This window comes from Mchenga conophoros, linkage group LG23, assembly GCF_057382185.1.
Source record: "Mchenga conophoros isolate Kocher_MC1m ecotype Shallow Benthic linkage group LG23, M_conophoros_male_GT1.1, whole genome shotgun sequence".
Classification (NCBI taxonomy): Eukaryota; Metazoa; Chordata; class Actinopteri; order Cichliformes; family Cichlidae; genus Mchenga; species Mchenga conophoros.
The window spans coordinates 36427-52932 of record NC_140547.1 but is presented as its reverse complement, the minus strand read 5'-3'; the positions used below and the strand labels follow the sequence as shown (position 1 = coordinate 52932).

Below are 16506 nucleotides of genomic sequence, written 5' to 3'. Positions count from 1 at the left end.
CTCCTCTCTTCAAATCCGGGTTCGCCGTAGCTAAACCTCACCTGAAAACGGCCGCAACCAATATCGCTACAGACGCTGTGAAAAGAGTGATGGGTAAGCTGACAGAGCCTCGCCAGGAGGGGGCGGGGGGTATGATGGTGCTCTCCCGCAGGAAGAGGAAACGCCCTCCGGGCGAGCGGATTAAAAATAAAAGCGTCGGAGTAAAAAGTAAATCAGTTAAGGCTGGCAGCGGGAAGAGAAGGAAGCCCCAGAGGAGCTCTGACATATTTTAGAAGAAAATAAATAAATAAAAAATGTCTCTCTTACACAAGAAATCTGCCGAATGCAGCCTTGCCGAACTGGATCTATTTTCGGCTCCCATGACCCAGCTATCCATAGAGGATAAAAAATATCAAGAATGTCAGCCCCTCTCTGCTTTGAACGACAACTCACCCATCGAATTTTTCATCCCCGGAGACGGGGAAAAGTATCTCGATCTGAACGACACCATGCTCCATCTGAGAGTGAAAATTACGGAAAGGGACGGGACCAACATCCCACCCGACGCGGGGGTAGCCCTCATCAATTATCCTCTCAACACAATTTTCAGCCAGTGCGACGTTATTCTGGGGGATCGATTGATTTCGCAGTCCAGCGCCACCCATCCTTACAGGGCCATGATCGAGACGCTGCTCAACTTTTCAGAAGACACTCTAAAGAGTCAATTCAGCGCCGGTCTGTTTTACAAAGACACTGCCGGAGACATGGATTCTATAGTTATAAGCAACGGGCCAAACAGAGGGATAAAACAGAGAGCCGTTTTCACGGCCGAGTCGCGAGAAGTGGACCTGCTGGGTCCCCTCCACGCAGATATTTTCTTCTGCGAGAGGCTCCTGCTGAACTCTGTGGATTTGAGAATTAAATTGATACGCAACAGCGATGCCTTCAGTCTGATGGGAACTCGGGATTCGCAGTTTGCTCTGAAAATAACTTCGGCCTCTCTGTTTGTTAAAAAGGTCACTGTCTCGCCGGCCGTCAGGCTGGGGCACGCCGCGGCCCTGATGAAAGGAAACGCCCTCTATCCTCTTTCGCGCGTTTCTGTGAAAACCTACTCCATCCCTGAAAATTCCAGGATCTGCAACCAAGAGAATCTCTTTCTGGGAGCCATGCCCAAATACGTGGTCCTGGGCATGGTTCATCACGACGCCTTCACCGGGAGGAGGGATCTGTCGCCTTTCAACTTTAGACACAACGATGTAGAGTATCTGGCGTTGTGTCAGGACGGCAGGCAGGTGCCCGCCAAAGCTTTCCAGCCACAGTTTGACCGCGGAAATTCGGTCAGGGAGTTTTATCACATGTTTTCCGCCACGGGGAGACACCTCAAAGATTTACCTCTGAGCATCGATCGCCGGGAATTTAACGAAGGGTACGCCCTTTTTGCCTTTAATCTGGAACCCAGCGAGGATGCTGACGCCCTGTCTCCCGTCTCCAACGGGAATTTGAGGCTGGAGATGAGATTCAGAGTTCCTCTACCTCAGACCACCACTCTCATAGTGTATGCCTGCTACGACTCAATTCTGGAGATTGACTCTAAAAGACAGGTGCTGGTGGATTATTACTAAAATATACACACATGGATAACCTTCAGCTGGAGCACATTCTACATCGCGCCTTGGGAGACGTTTTCTGCGGTGTTTGGGCCTCGGACCAGCTGGCCTTTTTGAGGCGCGACTTTAAACCCCCCGCCTACTTTATAGTAAACACTCACCCCTCGCACTTGAGGGGAGAACACTGGCTGGCTCTGACTCTGGAAAAGGACGGTTCCTCCACTTTTTTTGACTCTTACGGATTCCCTCCCGACTTTGCTCACTATCCCTCGGTCATCTCAGAGTTTCTGGAAGGCCGCTCTGACAAAATACTCTATCACGATCGTCAACTTCAGCACCCTATGTCTGTCGTTTGCGGGCAACATTGCATTTTTTATCTATGTCACAAGGCTCAGGGGTTATCCGTCGGTAAAATACTTTCTCTGTACTATAACGATGTGTTTAAAAATGATGACATGGTGTCTGACTTTCTGAAAGGACGCTGCCCCGCTCGCTCTCGCAGAGGTCATCACGGGGCGTGCTCCTTACAAAAGTTTAAAGATGTGTGTATCAAATAAAGAAACGTAAACAAAAAAAAGTTTGTTGCAGCGTTTTTTATTTCATTTGTAAACAAAAAAAACATTTGATTTTACATAGAGGTCCAGGTCGGGGAAAGCGTTATTTTGACCCGAGAAGGTTTTCTCCCCCTTCGCGCAGGTGTCTGTCCTCCCTCCTCCTCCTCCACAGATTTAAGACGCGCATACTGATCGCGAGCTATACGGTTATGTATTGAGGATGAGGGTATGTTTGTTTCGACCAAAGTAGTTAAAAACGCGTTCCATCCTTTCGGTCGCGTTTGGTTTTTACTTTTAAAAGAGAGGGAGAGGTTTTTAAATAGATCGATCATGTGCGAACCCCGCACCGCATCCCCCTTGTAAACAAATTCACCCCTCTTTGTCCATCCTCCTCCACCCTCAGGTAATTTCTGCATAATGTAGCGGGCGTTTTTGCGATCTCGAGGGGGTAAGGATTTTAATACTTCTTCCATCATTTCATCATCCTCCTCTCTGGGCCGCTGCACTTGTTGCTGCACCTGCTGATGCACCTGCTGCTGCACCTGCTGCTGTTGCACCTGCTGCTGCGCCTCCTCTGGCGGGAGCTGGAAAGTCAGCCTACTCTCCTCGTCCCGGTCCTGTTTAGAGAGTGTGAGATATCTCCGCAGCAGAGACTCGTATCTTTTGATTTTTTCATACGAATTTAGCCGCGGATCCTCCAGTATGGCTTTCATCTTTTCGTCCAAATCGTCTTTGGCAGTTTCTCTGACGGTAGGCTCGGTGGGTCGGGTCAGTTTTTTCAACTCGTGAGAGGGAACGAGAATCATTTTTTTAAACATCTCAGCGTTTTTGAAATATTCCTCCCAGCAGGTTCCCCAGAATGGGTACGGCTGCGGACAGCAGAGGGAAAAGAAACCCGCCCGTTTGTTTCTTTAAAACTTGACGCTTACGGTTTAAACTCGTTTTCTTGTCGGCCAGCAGCCTGATGATCTTTTTCTGGCGTTTCAGTTTTTGGTATTGAGGAGCGGAAAGAGGTATGTTTCCCTTTAAAAGATTTAAAGCTATCTCGCACAGCGCCTGGAGGAAATCCGGGGAGCTGTGAGCGAGAATGTCTTTGCGTTTCTGCGGCGACGCGTGGTACAGAGCTTGCAGTAAGACTGCGTTTCTTTTTATACGCTGAGACATGGCTACTTGGGTTTAGGCAGGTAAATGACGGGGTACTGCCCCGGAAGCAGACCGGCGCGCACTCTGTAGCGTTCTGGGCACGAGGGAGTGAGATCGAGGATTAAATACCCGTGGGGCTCCTCGGTGGCGTCTTTGAAACTGTCTGAGAAAAATGTTTTTTGCGAAGGGAAAATCTGACGGGCCAAAATCTCAATCTGCAGCTTGTCTCTGGGGTTTTTAAACAACACCATATAATTGGAGTTTAAGCTGATGGTGCGGCTGTATTTACCCTGATGAAAAACGTTCTGGGTTAGCATCATAACCGAGACGTTTTTATGGTGGCGGTATTGAGTGAAAATTTTAACCACTTCCTGGTGATCCGAGGCCTGAAAGATGACGTCATCCAGCACCACCAGAACGTCTCGGAAATCTTCAAAAGAATCAGGCAGCCCTTCGATAAATTTAATGTTTTTATTGGTCTTTGAAAGCTCCTCATACATGGGTTGAAAAGAAGTATAAATCCACACAATATTCGCGGGCACAGTATCCATGACGCGTTCACAGTTTTCCAAAACACACTTTACAAAATGAGTTTTCCCACACCCGCTAGGACCCACAACTAGACAGGAAAAAGGCACTTTCAGTCTGTGATCAAAATCAGTTTCCTCCATTCTTTTTTTTTTAGAAGAAAACAAAAACACTAGTACCCGAAAGGCAGAGTTGTACCGTCTGGAAAGAGACGTCTCTTGTCGTAAACCACGCGAAACTTTTTCTGAAATGTTCTGTTTTTGAGCACAAAGCCTCTCTTATCCCTCTGAATTCCGTTCTGAGGGGTCTGGAGCTCCGCCTCTTTCATACCAGAAAGGTAACTTTCCACCAACCCGCTCATACTGTCGAAATTGACGCGTTCGCAACATTCTCTCGTCTGCGTTATTCCTTTCATTTTTACCACCATTTTCTTTTTGTTTCTGGTCCGGTAGGCGTAACTCTTTGGACCCGCGGAGACAAATTCCTGGATGGTGTCCCCGTCTAATTCGTCCGTGAGATCCCCTAGATAGTTACCCAGCTCTAAAGGTTCCTCCCCCTCTTTCACTACGTAGATCAGAGAGTCGGTGTCGGTGTACAGAACGCTGCGCTGCAATTTTTCTAAATACTCGTAGAGTTTTAGGCGGGCGTAGGCTGTAGTAAATGCGGCAATAAAAACGTTATTGGTAGCGCCGGGAGGTATCACGCACCGCTCGTTATAGCTCCACTGAATTAAAGCCACTTCCTGTTTTTTGGTCTTTAAAAAAGAGACGTGTTTAAAGACGTACTGTCCTGAAAAGACGTAGTTAAAAAACTGACTCGGCTTTCTGACCAGAGCGGTCTGAGTCATGTTGGCTCTCTGAGCAAACTTTCCCCAGAAACTGTTGAGACACAATTTCGAAACTTGTCTTTTGGCCTGATTCACCTCTATTTTTGACGGGTCTAAACGTATGCCCTGATGCCTGTGGTACTCTTCCACGTATTTGTTCCTCTCATCCTCGTCGCGAGCTTCCGGAGGATAACCGGAGGCTTCCTGTTTGCCTTTGAGAAAAGTGTTAATATAGCCGGCGAAAATATCGCTGCTGCTACTATCAAAGTGCCAGACCTCTGTGATTTTAACCACTCTGTAACCTAATTCTAAGGCTTTGTTAAACTCGACGGTGACCCAGACCCCGGTGAGAGCTCTGGCCTCATCGTCGTGAAGGCACGGACCGCTTTGTTGATTGGTCTCGGCGCAGGTGCGACAGAGGGAGAATATTAATTTACCTCCGGGGGTTTTGTACGGTAGAACGGGGAAATAGAGCCCGCGCGGCGGGTAAACGGTGGCTCTGATCAACCCGAAATAACTGCGAGGGTCTGCAAAATTCTCTCTGATGATTTGGGGGTGATGCAGAGGGTAAGCGCGTTTGGCGTTGACGTAAGGGTACAGGGATGTGACGTCTACGTAATACACATTTTCTCCTGGCGAGGCGCTGTAACGCAGTCTCAAGGCCGAAGTGCGGCCTCCGTAAAGCCCCGAGCGAGGAGACAGAGGTTCCGGGACTTCGTAGTTCCGCATAAAATTTATAACCTCCTCGTTCGATTTTTTCATCTCGTTCCATTCGTGCTCCCACAGAGTGACCGTGCGGACTCTGTAAACGTTTCTCAGCTCCCGGAGCCTCGCCTCGGCAGAGGCGTGCAGGTCCCCGTAAGGAGCGCGGGTCAAAGGGCAGATTTCCTCAGGCCTGTAGCATTTTGGACAGCCGTGATAAAAGCATCCCAGAAATTCCCACACCCACTTTTCCCCGTTAATCAGCGCGTATCCGTCGACAAAGTACGGGCCTATTTTTTTCTCTCCGCCGGTTGTGAGAGCGTGTTGAACGGGAATTTTCTGAGAGTGAGCTACCCACTCCAGCCACTGAATGGACGCGTGCGAATAGGCTTTGAACCTGCGCCCGTAGTTGTCGGGCGAGGGGATAGCCAGACTGTTTTCGGGTAGGAAATTGGTGAGAAACACTTTCATGCAGGCTGAAGCTATAGTGACGCAGCTGAAAGGGTCTACTTTAGTTTCGCCTATAAACCCGTCTCTGAACTTTACGCACGCCTCTCTCAGAATATTAACGTCGTTTCGGCAGTAATACAGGGATTCTTTTTCAAAGTTAAACACTCCCCGGGAGGCCTCGCAGTGCCATTGCAAAAACTCAGCCCTTTCGGGAGGTGACATACGCTCCACCCCGTAATCTGAAGGAGGAGGGTACGGACCCGAGTATTTTAAGCGGTCCCGCGAGCTGAATTTGTGAGGAAAAAATCCCTTGGATTTGTCCTCGAAGCCTAAAGCTTTGGGCATAGCGCTGAGACGCATGGTGAGAAAAGAAAGCGAGTCTATGAATTTGAGAAGGAAATCGGATTCTGTGAAACATATAATTTTACTGCCTTGCATGATGAGAGAGGGCGTCATCCCACCCCCCACCAGGTGGCTTAGAATTAAATAGCTGTCAAACCCTTTCGCGTTGTGCGCAACGAACGTGGTCTCTCTATATTTTTTCCTTCTGTATCTTTGGAGAAACTTTTCAACACAGTCTACACCGTAAGCGTGCCACTCTTCTCCTTCTAGAGATTTTGTGCACACTAGGTAAGGGACGTGCGCCCCCTCCCTGTCTGGGAAGGTTTCAAAGTCATAAAAGATTATGGAAGCGTTATCAGAGTTTTCATGTTTCAAAGGTTGGATGTAACACAGATGTTGATCGTCGTCGGGAGGAAGCTCCGCGCGACAGATTTTACATCTGGCGGCTGTGCACCTGTGCATTCCGCGACGGGAGAGGTGCTTGCAGTCCGGACATTTATACAATTGTTGACAAACGCTGAGGTCTGAACCGGAGTGAATTCTAGGTTGTTTGTGCTTTAAATAACACGCACGTGTGCGACATGATCTGTTACAATCCGTACAGATTACAGAGTCCAGAAAGTGAGAGGGGCATGCGGGGTCAAAACAGAGGTTGCAGCGGTTTTGGCAAAAGTGTTCTTCTCTTTTATAATACCCGCGGTGACATTCGTCGCAAATGTACTGAATTCCTAAAAATGTTTTTAGATTTTTTATCCCGTAATAGTGATGGTGGAATAAGAATAAGTACAGCGGGTGAGGCGTGTTCGGGTAGTCTGTTTCGATTAATGAAAGAGTTCTGTCCTCGCGCGGGCGGTAAAACACGACGATTTTACGTTTTAGTATTTGTTCGAATTTACCTATGTCGGTGAGAGTTACCTGAGTGCGATCGCTCAACCCCGCTAAACGCTGCAGCTCTCTGCCGCGTTCCAGGGCCTGTTTATCTGTGAAATGAGGTTGAGTGAGGTGAATCAGGTTGATGGCAAAACACAGATTATCGTTTTTGTTTTTTACCACGTACAGACAGCGTCGCTTTTTGACTAGAATTTCATCGTCTAACATTTTGTGAATCTTTTTACGCGGGTCATTACTGCCACCGCCTCTAGGATTTCTAATTACTTGCACAACAATTTCTAGGGGAGAGCCTGCGACGATCGCTCCGTTTGATTGTATCAGCCTGGCTAGCAGGTCCTCAAAAACCGGTACAATGTTTTCAGCGCTTTCGTCATCGACGTTAAAAACAGAGTGATTTCGCGCGTGCTCGCTGATGATCTCCAGTTGAACCCGGTCGTTACGACTAACTTCCGGTCTGACCCTATCCGCTAGATCTACAAAATTATCCCTGACGTTGAGGTAAAATTGAGCGAGGTCGCTCGCTTCATCCGGAGAGGGAATGTTAAATACTCGCCTTATTTCGAAATTATTAAAATGTTCGCGGCGAGTCACCGCATCGTTCTGTACCCGAGATCCTCCTCCTTGTTGATGCTCCGCAGGCCGGTCCTCCTCCTCCTCCCTGGGGTGCTGCTGATGCTGCTGCTCCACCTGCACCTGCTGCTGCACCTCCCCCTGCTGCCGGTCGTAGAGCTGAAGAGCATTTTCTATCGGCTGCAGAGGGTCAAAGTTCAGTAGACCGGCAAGCCGCTCGTTTTCAATGTTTTGAAGGAGGATCTGCAATGCGTTTTCTAAAGGTTGTAGAGGGTCGTTTGGTGGTGGTGGGGCTATATTGTTTTCTAACGGTGGGGCTAAATGTTCATGGTTTCTGTTTAATTCTGCCACGGCTTCCAACAAAGCCTCAGGAATGCTGTGTTCTTCCGACATGATTTTCTTTATTTCTTAATTCACAGACTTTTACATGCTTTTACTTTACAGGTCCTTGTGTCTGTATATCGATGCAAATGTGCGAACTGTTGCGACGTACATGAAAGCGAGTTTTTCAAGGATTCTCTTCTTATGAAGCATCCGTCGAGCTGTAAGAAAAGACGGACAGAATGTATTTTTTAAACCTTACATTTTTTATAGAGCAGAGAAGTTTAATAGGTTCGATTCATCCCCCAGTCAATTACCTCTCAGTCTTCCGAGAGGAGCTCTCACTCTCCTGATAGGAGGCGATCTGGACGGTTCCTCCTCAGCCTGATTTTCTTCCGTCTGATTTTCTGTATCGGTCTCTGTCGGGGAAAATAAAACAGAAGAGATTTAAGAAAACAATCTCATCCTTCCTATTTTTTGAGAATGAAAAAAAACGTTTTATTTACCTCGCTCCTCCGCCCGATTGTCTGTAGCGGCGGGGGATTGGTTAGGTAAATCCGCAATCTCGGCTGCCGAGAAATAAAACAGAAGAGATTTAAGAAAACAACCTCCTCTTTCCTATTTTTCGAGAATGAAAAAACTTTTTATTTACCTCGCTCCTCCGCGCAATTGTCTGTAGCGGAGGGGGGTTGAATAGGTATATCCGCAATCTCGGCTGTCGAGAAATAAAACAGAAAAGAGAAAGATTTAATAAAAAAAACTTTTTAGCTCGCTTTATACCACTCCAAGTCGGGAGGGGCGGTATAGCACACTCGGATTACTCCGCCACATCCTGATATTTATCGAAATGACGGATATTGCATCATATTGTTTACCTTTTGGTTTAAAAGGTATTTTCCTGCAGTTCTCCCGGTATGCGTTGACGAAAATAACGTCGTCGTCTTCTTCTTCTTTTCGCTGCGGCGGGGTCTGTATATTCTCGGTTACCTCTGTCGAGAAATAAAGCAAAACTTTTTTAAAAAATCTGCTCCGGGTCGGGAGGGGCGGTATAGCACACTCGGATTACTCCGTCACATCCTGTTATTCAACAAAATGGCTGATAATGCATCATATTGTTTACCTTCGATTTTAAAACTTTTTTCTCCGCGGTTCTCCCGGTATGCGGAGACGGAAATAGTGCCGTCTTCTCTTCGATGCGGCGGCAGCGGAGATTCTGCGGGGGATATGTCTTCTAATTCGCCGTGGAAAACGGCCGGATTTCTGCTGTTACTCACTGCATTATCGATTGTTTCTGTAAGTATCAGAGCATGGTTAAATCAAGTCTATCTAAACTTGTTTAAAAAATGGTATATACTTATTTAAACGTACCGTAGTCCACTTGCGTGAAATCATTGATGTAGAAATCTAAAAGAAAGTAATCAAATTATTGACATCTCTGTTGATATATAATTTAAAGTCGTAAAGAAAAAAACTTACCGGGGTGAGGTATGAACAGATCCGGCGAGATGGCCCTCTGATCGGCGGCGTTGTTTGAACGGGATGCTGACATAATATTCTCGGATTCTTCCTCGCGATTGGTAGAACTGTCACAGATAGCGACTCCCCTTCCGCTTCTTCTCTCATTTTATCCTAGTCTAGCGAAGCATCTGTTTTTCGCATCTTTCTCTTGACAATACCGGTAGTTAGAGGGGGTTTGTTTTTTTTTTGATTGCCTTCTTGCGAACGCCGTCTGTTTTCCCCCATTCCGCAACGGTAAAATATGGCTTTGAGACGGGTATTTGTTTTACCAAATGGACAATTGCTGTCTGACCTTGTTCTTGCTGTTGACAAAACTCGGTTCATGGTTGACTCGTTCCCACAGAGGGGGTGCTTTAATAAACTTATTCGAATAATTAGATTTTTTTTTTCCTCGCTAAGACTAGTTTTATGGGGAGATGTAAAAAACAGGGTTACAAGCAATGATAATATCGGATGTTGACTCCTCAGCGTCATCATTTTCTATCTATTGAGAAAACTTATTGTAAAAAGTAATGAAGAAAAAAACTCCTCCTTGCCTCGCGGGGTGTGTGTGTGTGTGTGTGTGTGTGTGTGTGTGTGTGTGTGTGTGTGTGTGTGTGTGTGTGTGTGTGTGTGGCCTTCTTGTGAACGCCGTCTGTTTTCTGCAACGGTAAAATACGACTTTGAGACGGATATTTGTTTTACCAAATGGACAATTGCTGTTGACAAAACTCGGCTCATGGTTGACTCGTTCCCACAGAGGGGGTGCTTTAATAAACTTATTCGAATATGAGCTTTTTTCCTCGCTAAGACTAGTTTTATGGGGAGATGTAAAAAACAGGGTTACAAGCAATGATAATATCGAATGTTGACTCCTCAGCGTCATCATTTTCTATCTATTGAGAAAACTTATTGTTAAAGTATTGAAGAAAAAACTCTCTACTTTGGTCTGACAAGGAGCAGGTTGCGCAAAACCTACCTCATATAGATGTTTTAATAATAATAATAATATTTTTTTTGGAGGGCGTGTTATAGGATATAAGCATTGAGAAAAAAAAACAAAAAAAAAAAACAAAAAACAAAACTGATATCTGCTGACTCACTCCTCCTTGGTCCGCGGGGTGGGGGTGGGTGTGTGTGTGTGTGTGTGTGTGTGTGTGTGTGTGCCTTCTTGTGAACGCCTTCTGTTTTCTGCAACGGTAAAATACAGCTTTGAGACGGATATTTGTTTTGCCAAATGGACAATTGCTGTCGACAAAACTCTCATGGTTGACTCTTTCCCACAGAGGTGTGTGTGTGTGTGTGTGTGTGTGTGTGTGTGTGTGTGTGTGTGTGAAACAAGATCGCCTGTCGCTGGTTTGTTTTTTCAGTCTCTTGTAAAAAAAGGACTCTCAAAAGGAAAAGTAGTATTCACTAAGCGATATTTATTCAATTTTTTTTACACATAGGCAGCCTGTAGGTTACAAGCGGATAGAAAGTTCTTCTTTTCATCACAAGCTATGGTGTATCTTAAAGGTTACAAGCGGATAGAAAGTTCTTCTTTTCATCGCAGAATCATCTGCTGCATCACCGCTGTGGTTAGGGAACATGATGCAACAGGTCTGAAAATGACTAGACACTTCCGGAGTATTTCCGGTAGGGTCATAAGGTCCGGATCGATGCCTTCCATAGTAAATATGCTGTATTTGAATATGTCATATTCAAAACCTTCTTCTTTGGGAGAGCAGATCTCATCGGACACAGGACCGCTGCGGGGCTGCAGAAGGAAATCCATCTTGTGTCTGTGCCTTAGAAATTGTGACGGACTCCTCTCTCTGCTTTTTTATTCCCCTCCAACAGATGGCGCGCTTCTGGAGGTTTCCCCCTCTCTAAAAACTTTTTTTCCCAACAACAGATGACGCGCTTCCGGAGGTTTTCCCCCTCCCTCTAAAAACTTTTTTTTCCCCCAACAACAGATGACGCGCTTCCGGGGGTTCACCCCTCCTTTCTCGGGGTGCAATTCGTTACGGTTAGCAACAGATGGCGCGCTTCCGGGGTCCGCCCCCCTTTCTCAGGATACGATTCGTCACGCGGGGGGTTTCCCACCCCCCTTTCTCCGGATACGATTCGTCACGCTGGGGGTTTCCCACGGAGGGGAGGGGCGGGAGGTCAAAAGGTCGTGATTAGGGCCATCAATCACTTCGGATCAAATTTTGTCATAAGCTGTATGGGATTAACTCTCTATTGCGATAATTAAATTTTGGAATTAATTACGTTAGAATATTTAACTATTTAGCGCAACACGCAGATAAGTCGCTCCCATAATTCCACTTGATTTGTTTACCGCGCCACTGAAAATGGAGAAGCAGGAAGCGGATGGCCTTCTGGATGGGGAATTTAAATACAAGAAGAACATAGATGGGACAATAAACAAACGCGTTGTAATTTGCACTCACTGTAGTAAAGAGTTTCAATTTCACCGTTCAAATTCGACCTTAAAATACCACCTTAATGCCAAACACGCGTTTGTCGGGGCAGCAGCTTCACCCGGCCTGCGTCAGACCACTCTTAGTGAACGCAGGCCACTCGGTAAGTCTTCTTTGGACAAACTGACCGACAATATAGCCAAATGGATAGCAAAGGACTGCAGACCGCTAAGCATTGTGGAGGACAAGGGCTTTGCGGATGTTTTAAAGGTTGCATCTCAGGACGCGTCCTACAAGCCCCCAGCGAGAAGCACAATAACAATTCGAATCCACGAACTGTATGAAACGGAGAAAAAGAAAAAAGAAGAGGCTTTAGTTCACACAGAATGCGTGGCTCTGACAGGAGACCACTGGACATCATTGAGTAATGACAATTACCTGGGAGTTACTGCGCATTTAATCACTGAAGCCTGGGGTCTGACATCCTTTGCGCTGACTATAATGAAAACGGAAGAGCGGCACTTTGCGGAGGCTTGTGCAGAGCAGTTCCAGACTGTTGCTCGCAGGTGGAGAATTGAGGAGAAGGTGACAACAGTAGGCACGGACAGTGCGCGCAATATGATCGCCGCGGCTCGCATCATGCCATTCAATCACATGCCGTGTACCGCGCACATTCTACAGAGATGCATCACAGTGAGTCTCGCAGACAGTGGCTTTGTCACTGCGCTGGCCAAATGCCGCAAAATTGTTGGCCATTTTAAGCACAGCCCAGCAAACACAGCAGAGCTGAACGCAGAGCAGGTGTCACTGGGGCGCAAGCAGGAGCCGTTGGCCCAGGACGTGCCTACGCGCTGGAACTCCACGCTGGAGATGGTGAAGCGCTTGATCCGCAACCAAACTGCAGTAACCGCGACTCTGGATAAACAAAAGCATAAACTTGTCCTCCTGACGCCTCCAGAGTGGGACAAACTCCAGAGACTGGAGACACTTCTAGAGCCCTGCAGGTGAGCCTGTCATTGTGACCATAATTGTAGGTTTAGATTAAATGTATCAAACATACATCTTAAATCAGTTTTGTTATTATGAAAATGTCTTATTTAAAAAATAAATGAAATCAAATATTTTATTAATATTACCTAGTATTAAAAAGCTTTTTTTAATTTGCTGTCTTATCTGTGTGTGTGTGTGTGTGTGTAAATGGCCTGCATTTGTATAGCGCTTTTCTAGTCCATAGGACCCCAAAGCGCTTTACACTACATTCAGTCATTCACCCATTCACGCACACATTCACACACTGGCGATGGCAAGCTACATTGTAGCCACAGCTGCCCTGGGGCGCACTGACAGAGGCGAGGCTGCCGGACACAGGCGCCACCGGGCCCTCTGACCACCACCAGTAGGCAAACACGGGGTTAGTATCTTGCCCAAGGATATTTGGCATGCAGCCAGGAGGCAGCCTGGGATCGAACCACCGACCTTCTGATTAGTGGCTGACCTGCTCTGCCACCTGAGCTACAGCCACCCCATGTGTGTATGTGTGTATTCCACTGCAGATATGTGACTGAACTGCTGGGAGGAGAGGCCTACGTCTCCTGCTCTGTAGTTCTACCAGCCTTCTGCCACCTGCGCCGTGTCATGGAAGTAACTGATGAGGACCCTGCATATGTGGTGAGGTTTAAAGAGAAGTTTAAGGAAGACCTTGCTTCCCGCCAGGAACATACCAACTATGCATGGCTCCAGATCGCAACTGCACTGGACCCACGTTTTAAAGACCTACGCAGTGTGCCCAAGACTGACAGAGAAGCAGTGTGGACCACACTGGCAGGCATGCTGCATGAAGACTCTCCTAGAAGATCACACACTGCAGAAGAAGGTCCAGCCAAGAAGAGGCTGAGCCTGCTGCAGATGGACTCTGACTCTGAGTCAGAGGAGGAGGTACAGCAGGACAGAGCCATACAGCGCTACAGAGCAGAGCCCTGCACTGCCTTAGAGGACTGTCCCTTACAGTGGTGGGCAGCTCATGCAGGAGCCCACAGCCAGCTGGCCCGCCTTGCTCGCAGATACCTGGCCACTCCTGCCTCCACATTTTGCCTGTTGAATTAGGCCTATGTTCTGTGAACTTGAAGATGTATATGGATAAAACAATGTGCTAGATTTAAACGGGTGGAAAACATTCAGTAAAAATCCCTCACAATTATTTGAAGCCCTGTTCTGCTTGTACTGCTTGTACTCACAATTAATAATAAATAAAACAAACAAGTGTGTTAAAAACCACTATCTGTCCCGATTTTTACACATATATACACACATATACACATATATTTCGAGTTGCGATTAATACATTTTTAGGCTGTGATTAATTCGCTTCCAGCACAACACCCAGCCTACGTCAGACCACGCTGAGTGAACGCAGGCCACTCAGCGTGGTCTTAGCATTAAATAACACTAACAAGTGTGTAAAAATCCGCTATCTGTCCGTATGTTTGCACACATTTTGGTCATATTTCGAGTTGTGATTAATCATGATTAATTAATTTTTAGGCTGTGATTAATCTGATTAAAAATTTTAATCATTTGACAGCCCTAATTATATTATATTATATTATATTATATTATATTATATTATATTATATTATAGTGCAAACAGTGCAGGCTTCAGCTCTGGGGAACAAGCTGTTCCTCAGTTTGGGTGGATTCCGTCACTCACAGCGTTGTTAGCCCTCTTGTGCGCGCAGACTGCAACCCCCCCACTGTGCTTTGCCCTGATATCTGCAGTGTGAGGTTGGATCGCTCATTCTCATCCTCACACTGATGCCACTTATTTCGGTCTTTGTTTGACATAAAAGGGCATATTTGTCACTTTATTGCAACTATATTTGCACTCTTGAGCTCCTTCATTCACTGACTGATCATAAAGTTATTACTTGCGTTATGTATTCATCCGTTTGAACATAATTAATGAAGCCACATGTAATCACTAAAATTTGTATTTTGGGTACAATAAGAGAGTTTCAGATGGAATGCTGTTTTGTTTTGTTTAAATTTCACCAACTTGCTGATGCCCACGGTTGTGAGTGCGGCTTCTTGCTGTACATGGGTGGATGGTTGTAAATCACATCACAGATGCCAAAAACCTCTCAAACCAAGCCCCCTTGCCGGTGATGCTGTGCGCAACCTCGTGACGGAGTCAAGCATATTCAAAACACCCCCTCACCTCCCGTGTCAAACTCAAATGTCAGCCTATTTCATGTGTCACTTTTGGAGCAGTTGCCATCCCGACGAGCCATGGAGAAGTTCGTGTTTGTGTTATTTTACTTATTTGGTGTTCTGGTGTGTTTGGGCACCGGTCAGCACCATCGTGTTGAGCACGTGTTGGACCGTGGACACACCGGATTCAGTGGGAGAATAACGGTCAGGTGTACAGTTTACTGAGCACTGGGACTCAGTATCGTTTACCAGCACAGACACGGAGACGCGCTCAGCTTCTATTGAGAGCAAACAACCAAGTGAACCCTCCGGCTGCGTCCAGTAGACGAGACACACCGTCTGGGCCGGGAGCTTTCCGAGCATTCAGACTCTTAAACTGCTTCCTCGCATCTGCTTCATGAATATGAAGGGTTGTGGTGGGAGGAGGTGGTGTGAAATCCTCTTTTGTGTGGGGTGAGGAGGGGGGTGTTGTAAAAGTCCCCAAGAGCAATGATGAGAGAGTCCGGGAATGTCCGCTCCATGTGCAGTATCTGCTCCGCGAGTGCGCACTGAGCTGCCTGCGCATCCGCATCTGGCGGGATGTAAACAGCGGCCAAGATGAATGAAGCAAACTCCCGCGGAGAATAAAACGGTTTGCAGTGAATAAAAAGGTATTCCAGAGAGGAAGAGCAGTGCTGAGCAATCACTGTTACATCTGTGCACCAGCCACTATTAATGTAGAAGCAGACACGTCCACCTGTGGTCTTACCAGAGAGAGAGGCCTGCCGGTCCGCGCGCAGCAGATGAAAGCCCTCCAGCTTGAGCGCGCTGTCCGGGATGTCCTCACAGAGCCACGACTCCGTAAAACACAAGACACAGGAGGAGGCAACGTCTCTGTTCATGCTTCTCATCAGGGCCAGCTCGTCCATCTCATTCCTGAGTGAGCGTACATTGGAAAGGAAGATCCCAGGAAGAGCAGTTCGCAGCACTCCTCAGACGCACGAGTGCGCCGGCTCGCTTTCCTCGCTTTCGGCGTCTCACTTTCCTGATCAGAGTCTGCAGTAAATCTGCCGCAGATGCGACAAATATTGGAAGTAAATCCACAGGTGTTGTAGTCCTGTAGTTAAGAAGCTCTTCTCTAGTGTAAGAATATCCAGAGGAGTGCCCAGACACAGAAGTTATGCACAAAAACAAAACAGAAGTAACGCACTGAAGCACCGGGGCATCCATACGCGGCGGCGCCATCTTGGAACAAGGGACTTGTCTTTGAAAGGTAGAGTGTTAATTACTAAAGCTGAAGGGATATCCCGATGAACATATGCTGCTCTCTCCTTACATCTGGATAAGAAAAGTAGTAAAGATATTGACCGTATGCTCTTTAATTTTATATGGAAAAACCGTACGCACTATATTAGAAAAACTGTTGTGATGAATAAGTACGAATCAGGTGGGCTTAACGTCTTAGACTTTTCTACTTTAAATAACACTTTCAAAATTAATTGGGC

At 46.7% G+C, this 16506-nt stretch overlaps 2 protein-coding genes and 1 pseudogene across 2 annotated transcripts; 1 reads left to right on the top strand and 2 right to left on the bottom strand.

The window, feature by feature from the left end:
- LOC146546240 (protein cramped-like) overlaps positions 1 to 15903 on the bottom strand; it is a 51309-nt pseudogene extending 35406 nt beyond the window's left edge.
- LOC146546242 (uncharacterized protein F54H12.2-like) lies at positions 360 to 1716 on the top strand. The gene has a single exon (XM_085265586.1). The coding sequence runs from the start codon at positions 360 to 362 to the stop codon at positions 1599 to 1601; it is 1242 nt and encodes a 413-aa protein (XP_085121712.1). The 3' UTR covers positions 1602 to 1716.
- Positions 7983 to 9749, bottom strand: LOC146546241 (uncharacterized). Its single transcript, XM_085265142.1, has 8 exons — positions 9390 to 9749; positions 9282 to 9317; positions 9034 to 9204; positions 8789 to 8902; positions 8566 to 8628; positions 8420 to 8482; positions 8231 to 8332; positions 7983 to 8134 (listed from the first exon to the last, which is right to left on the bottom strand). Exons 1-8 carry the CDS (start codon positions 9460 to 9462, stop codon positions 8031 to 8033), a joined length of 726 nt encoding a protein of 241 aa, XP_085121268.1. The 5' UTR covers positions 9463 to 9749; the 3' UTR covers positions 7983 to 8030.
- Positions 15904 to 16506: the final 603 nt, after the last annotated feature.

Excerpts from the sequence above, each read along its gene's own strand:
- LOC146546242 (XM_085265586.1), top strand. The coding sequence starts at position 360 with ATGACCCAGCTATCCATAGAGGATAAAAAATATCAAGAATGTCAGCCC.
- LOC146546241 (XM_085265142.1), bottom strand. The coding sequence starts at position 9,462 with ATGTCAGCATCCCGTTCAAACAACGCCGCCGATCAGAGGGCCATCTCG. Across the intron at positions 9,318-9,389 it reads TCTGTTCATACCTCACCCCG|ATTTCTACATCAATGATTTC; the intron begins GTAAGTTTTTTT and ends ACTTTCTTTTAG. Across the intron at positions 8,135-8,230 it reads TCCTCTCGGAAGACTGAGAG|CTCGACGGATGCTTCATAAG; the intron begins GTAATTGACTGG and ends CTTTTCTTACAG.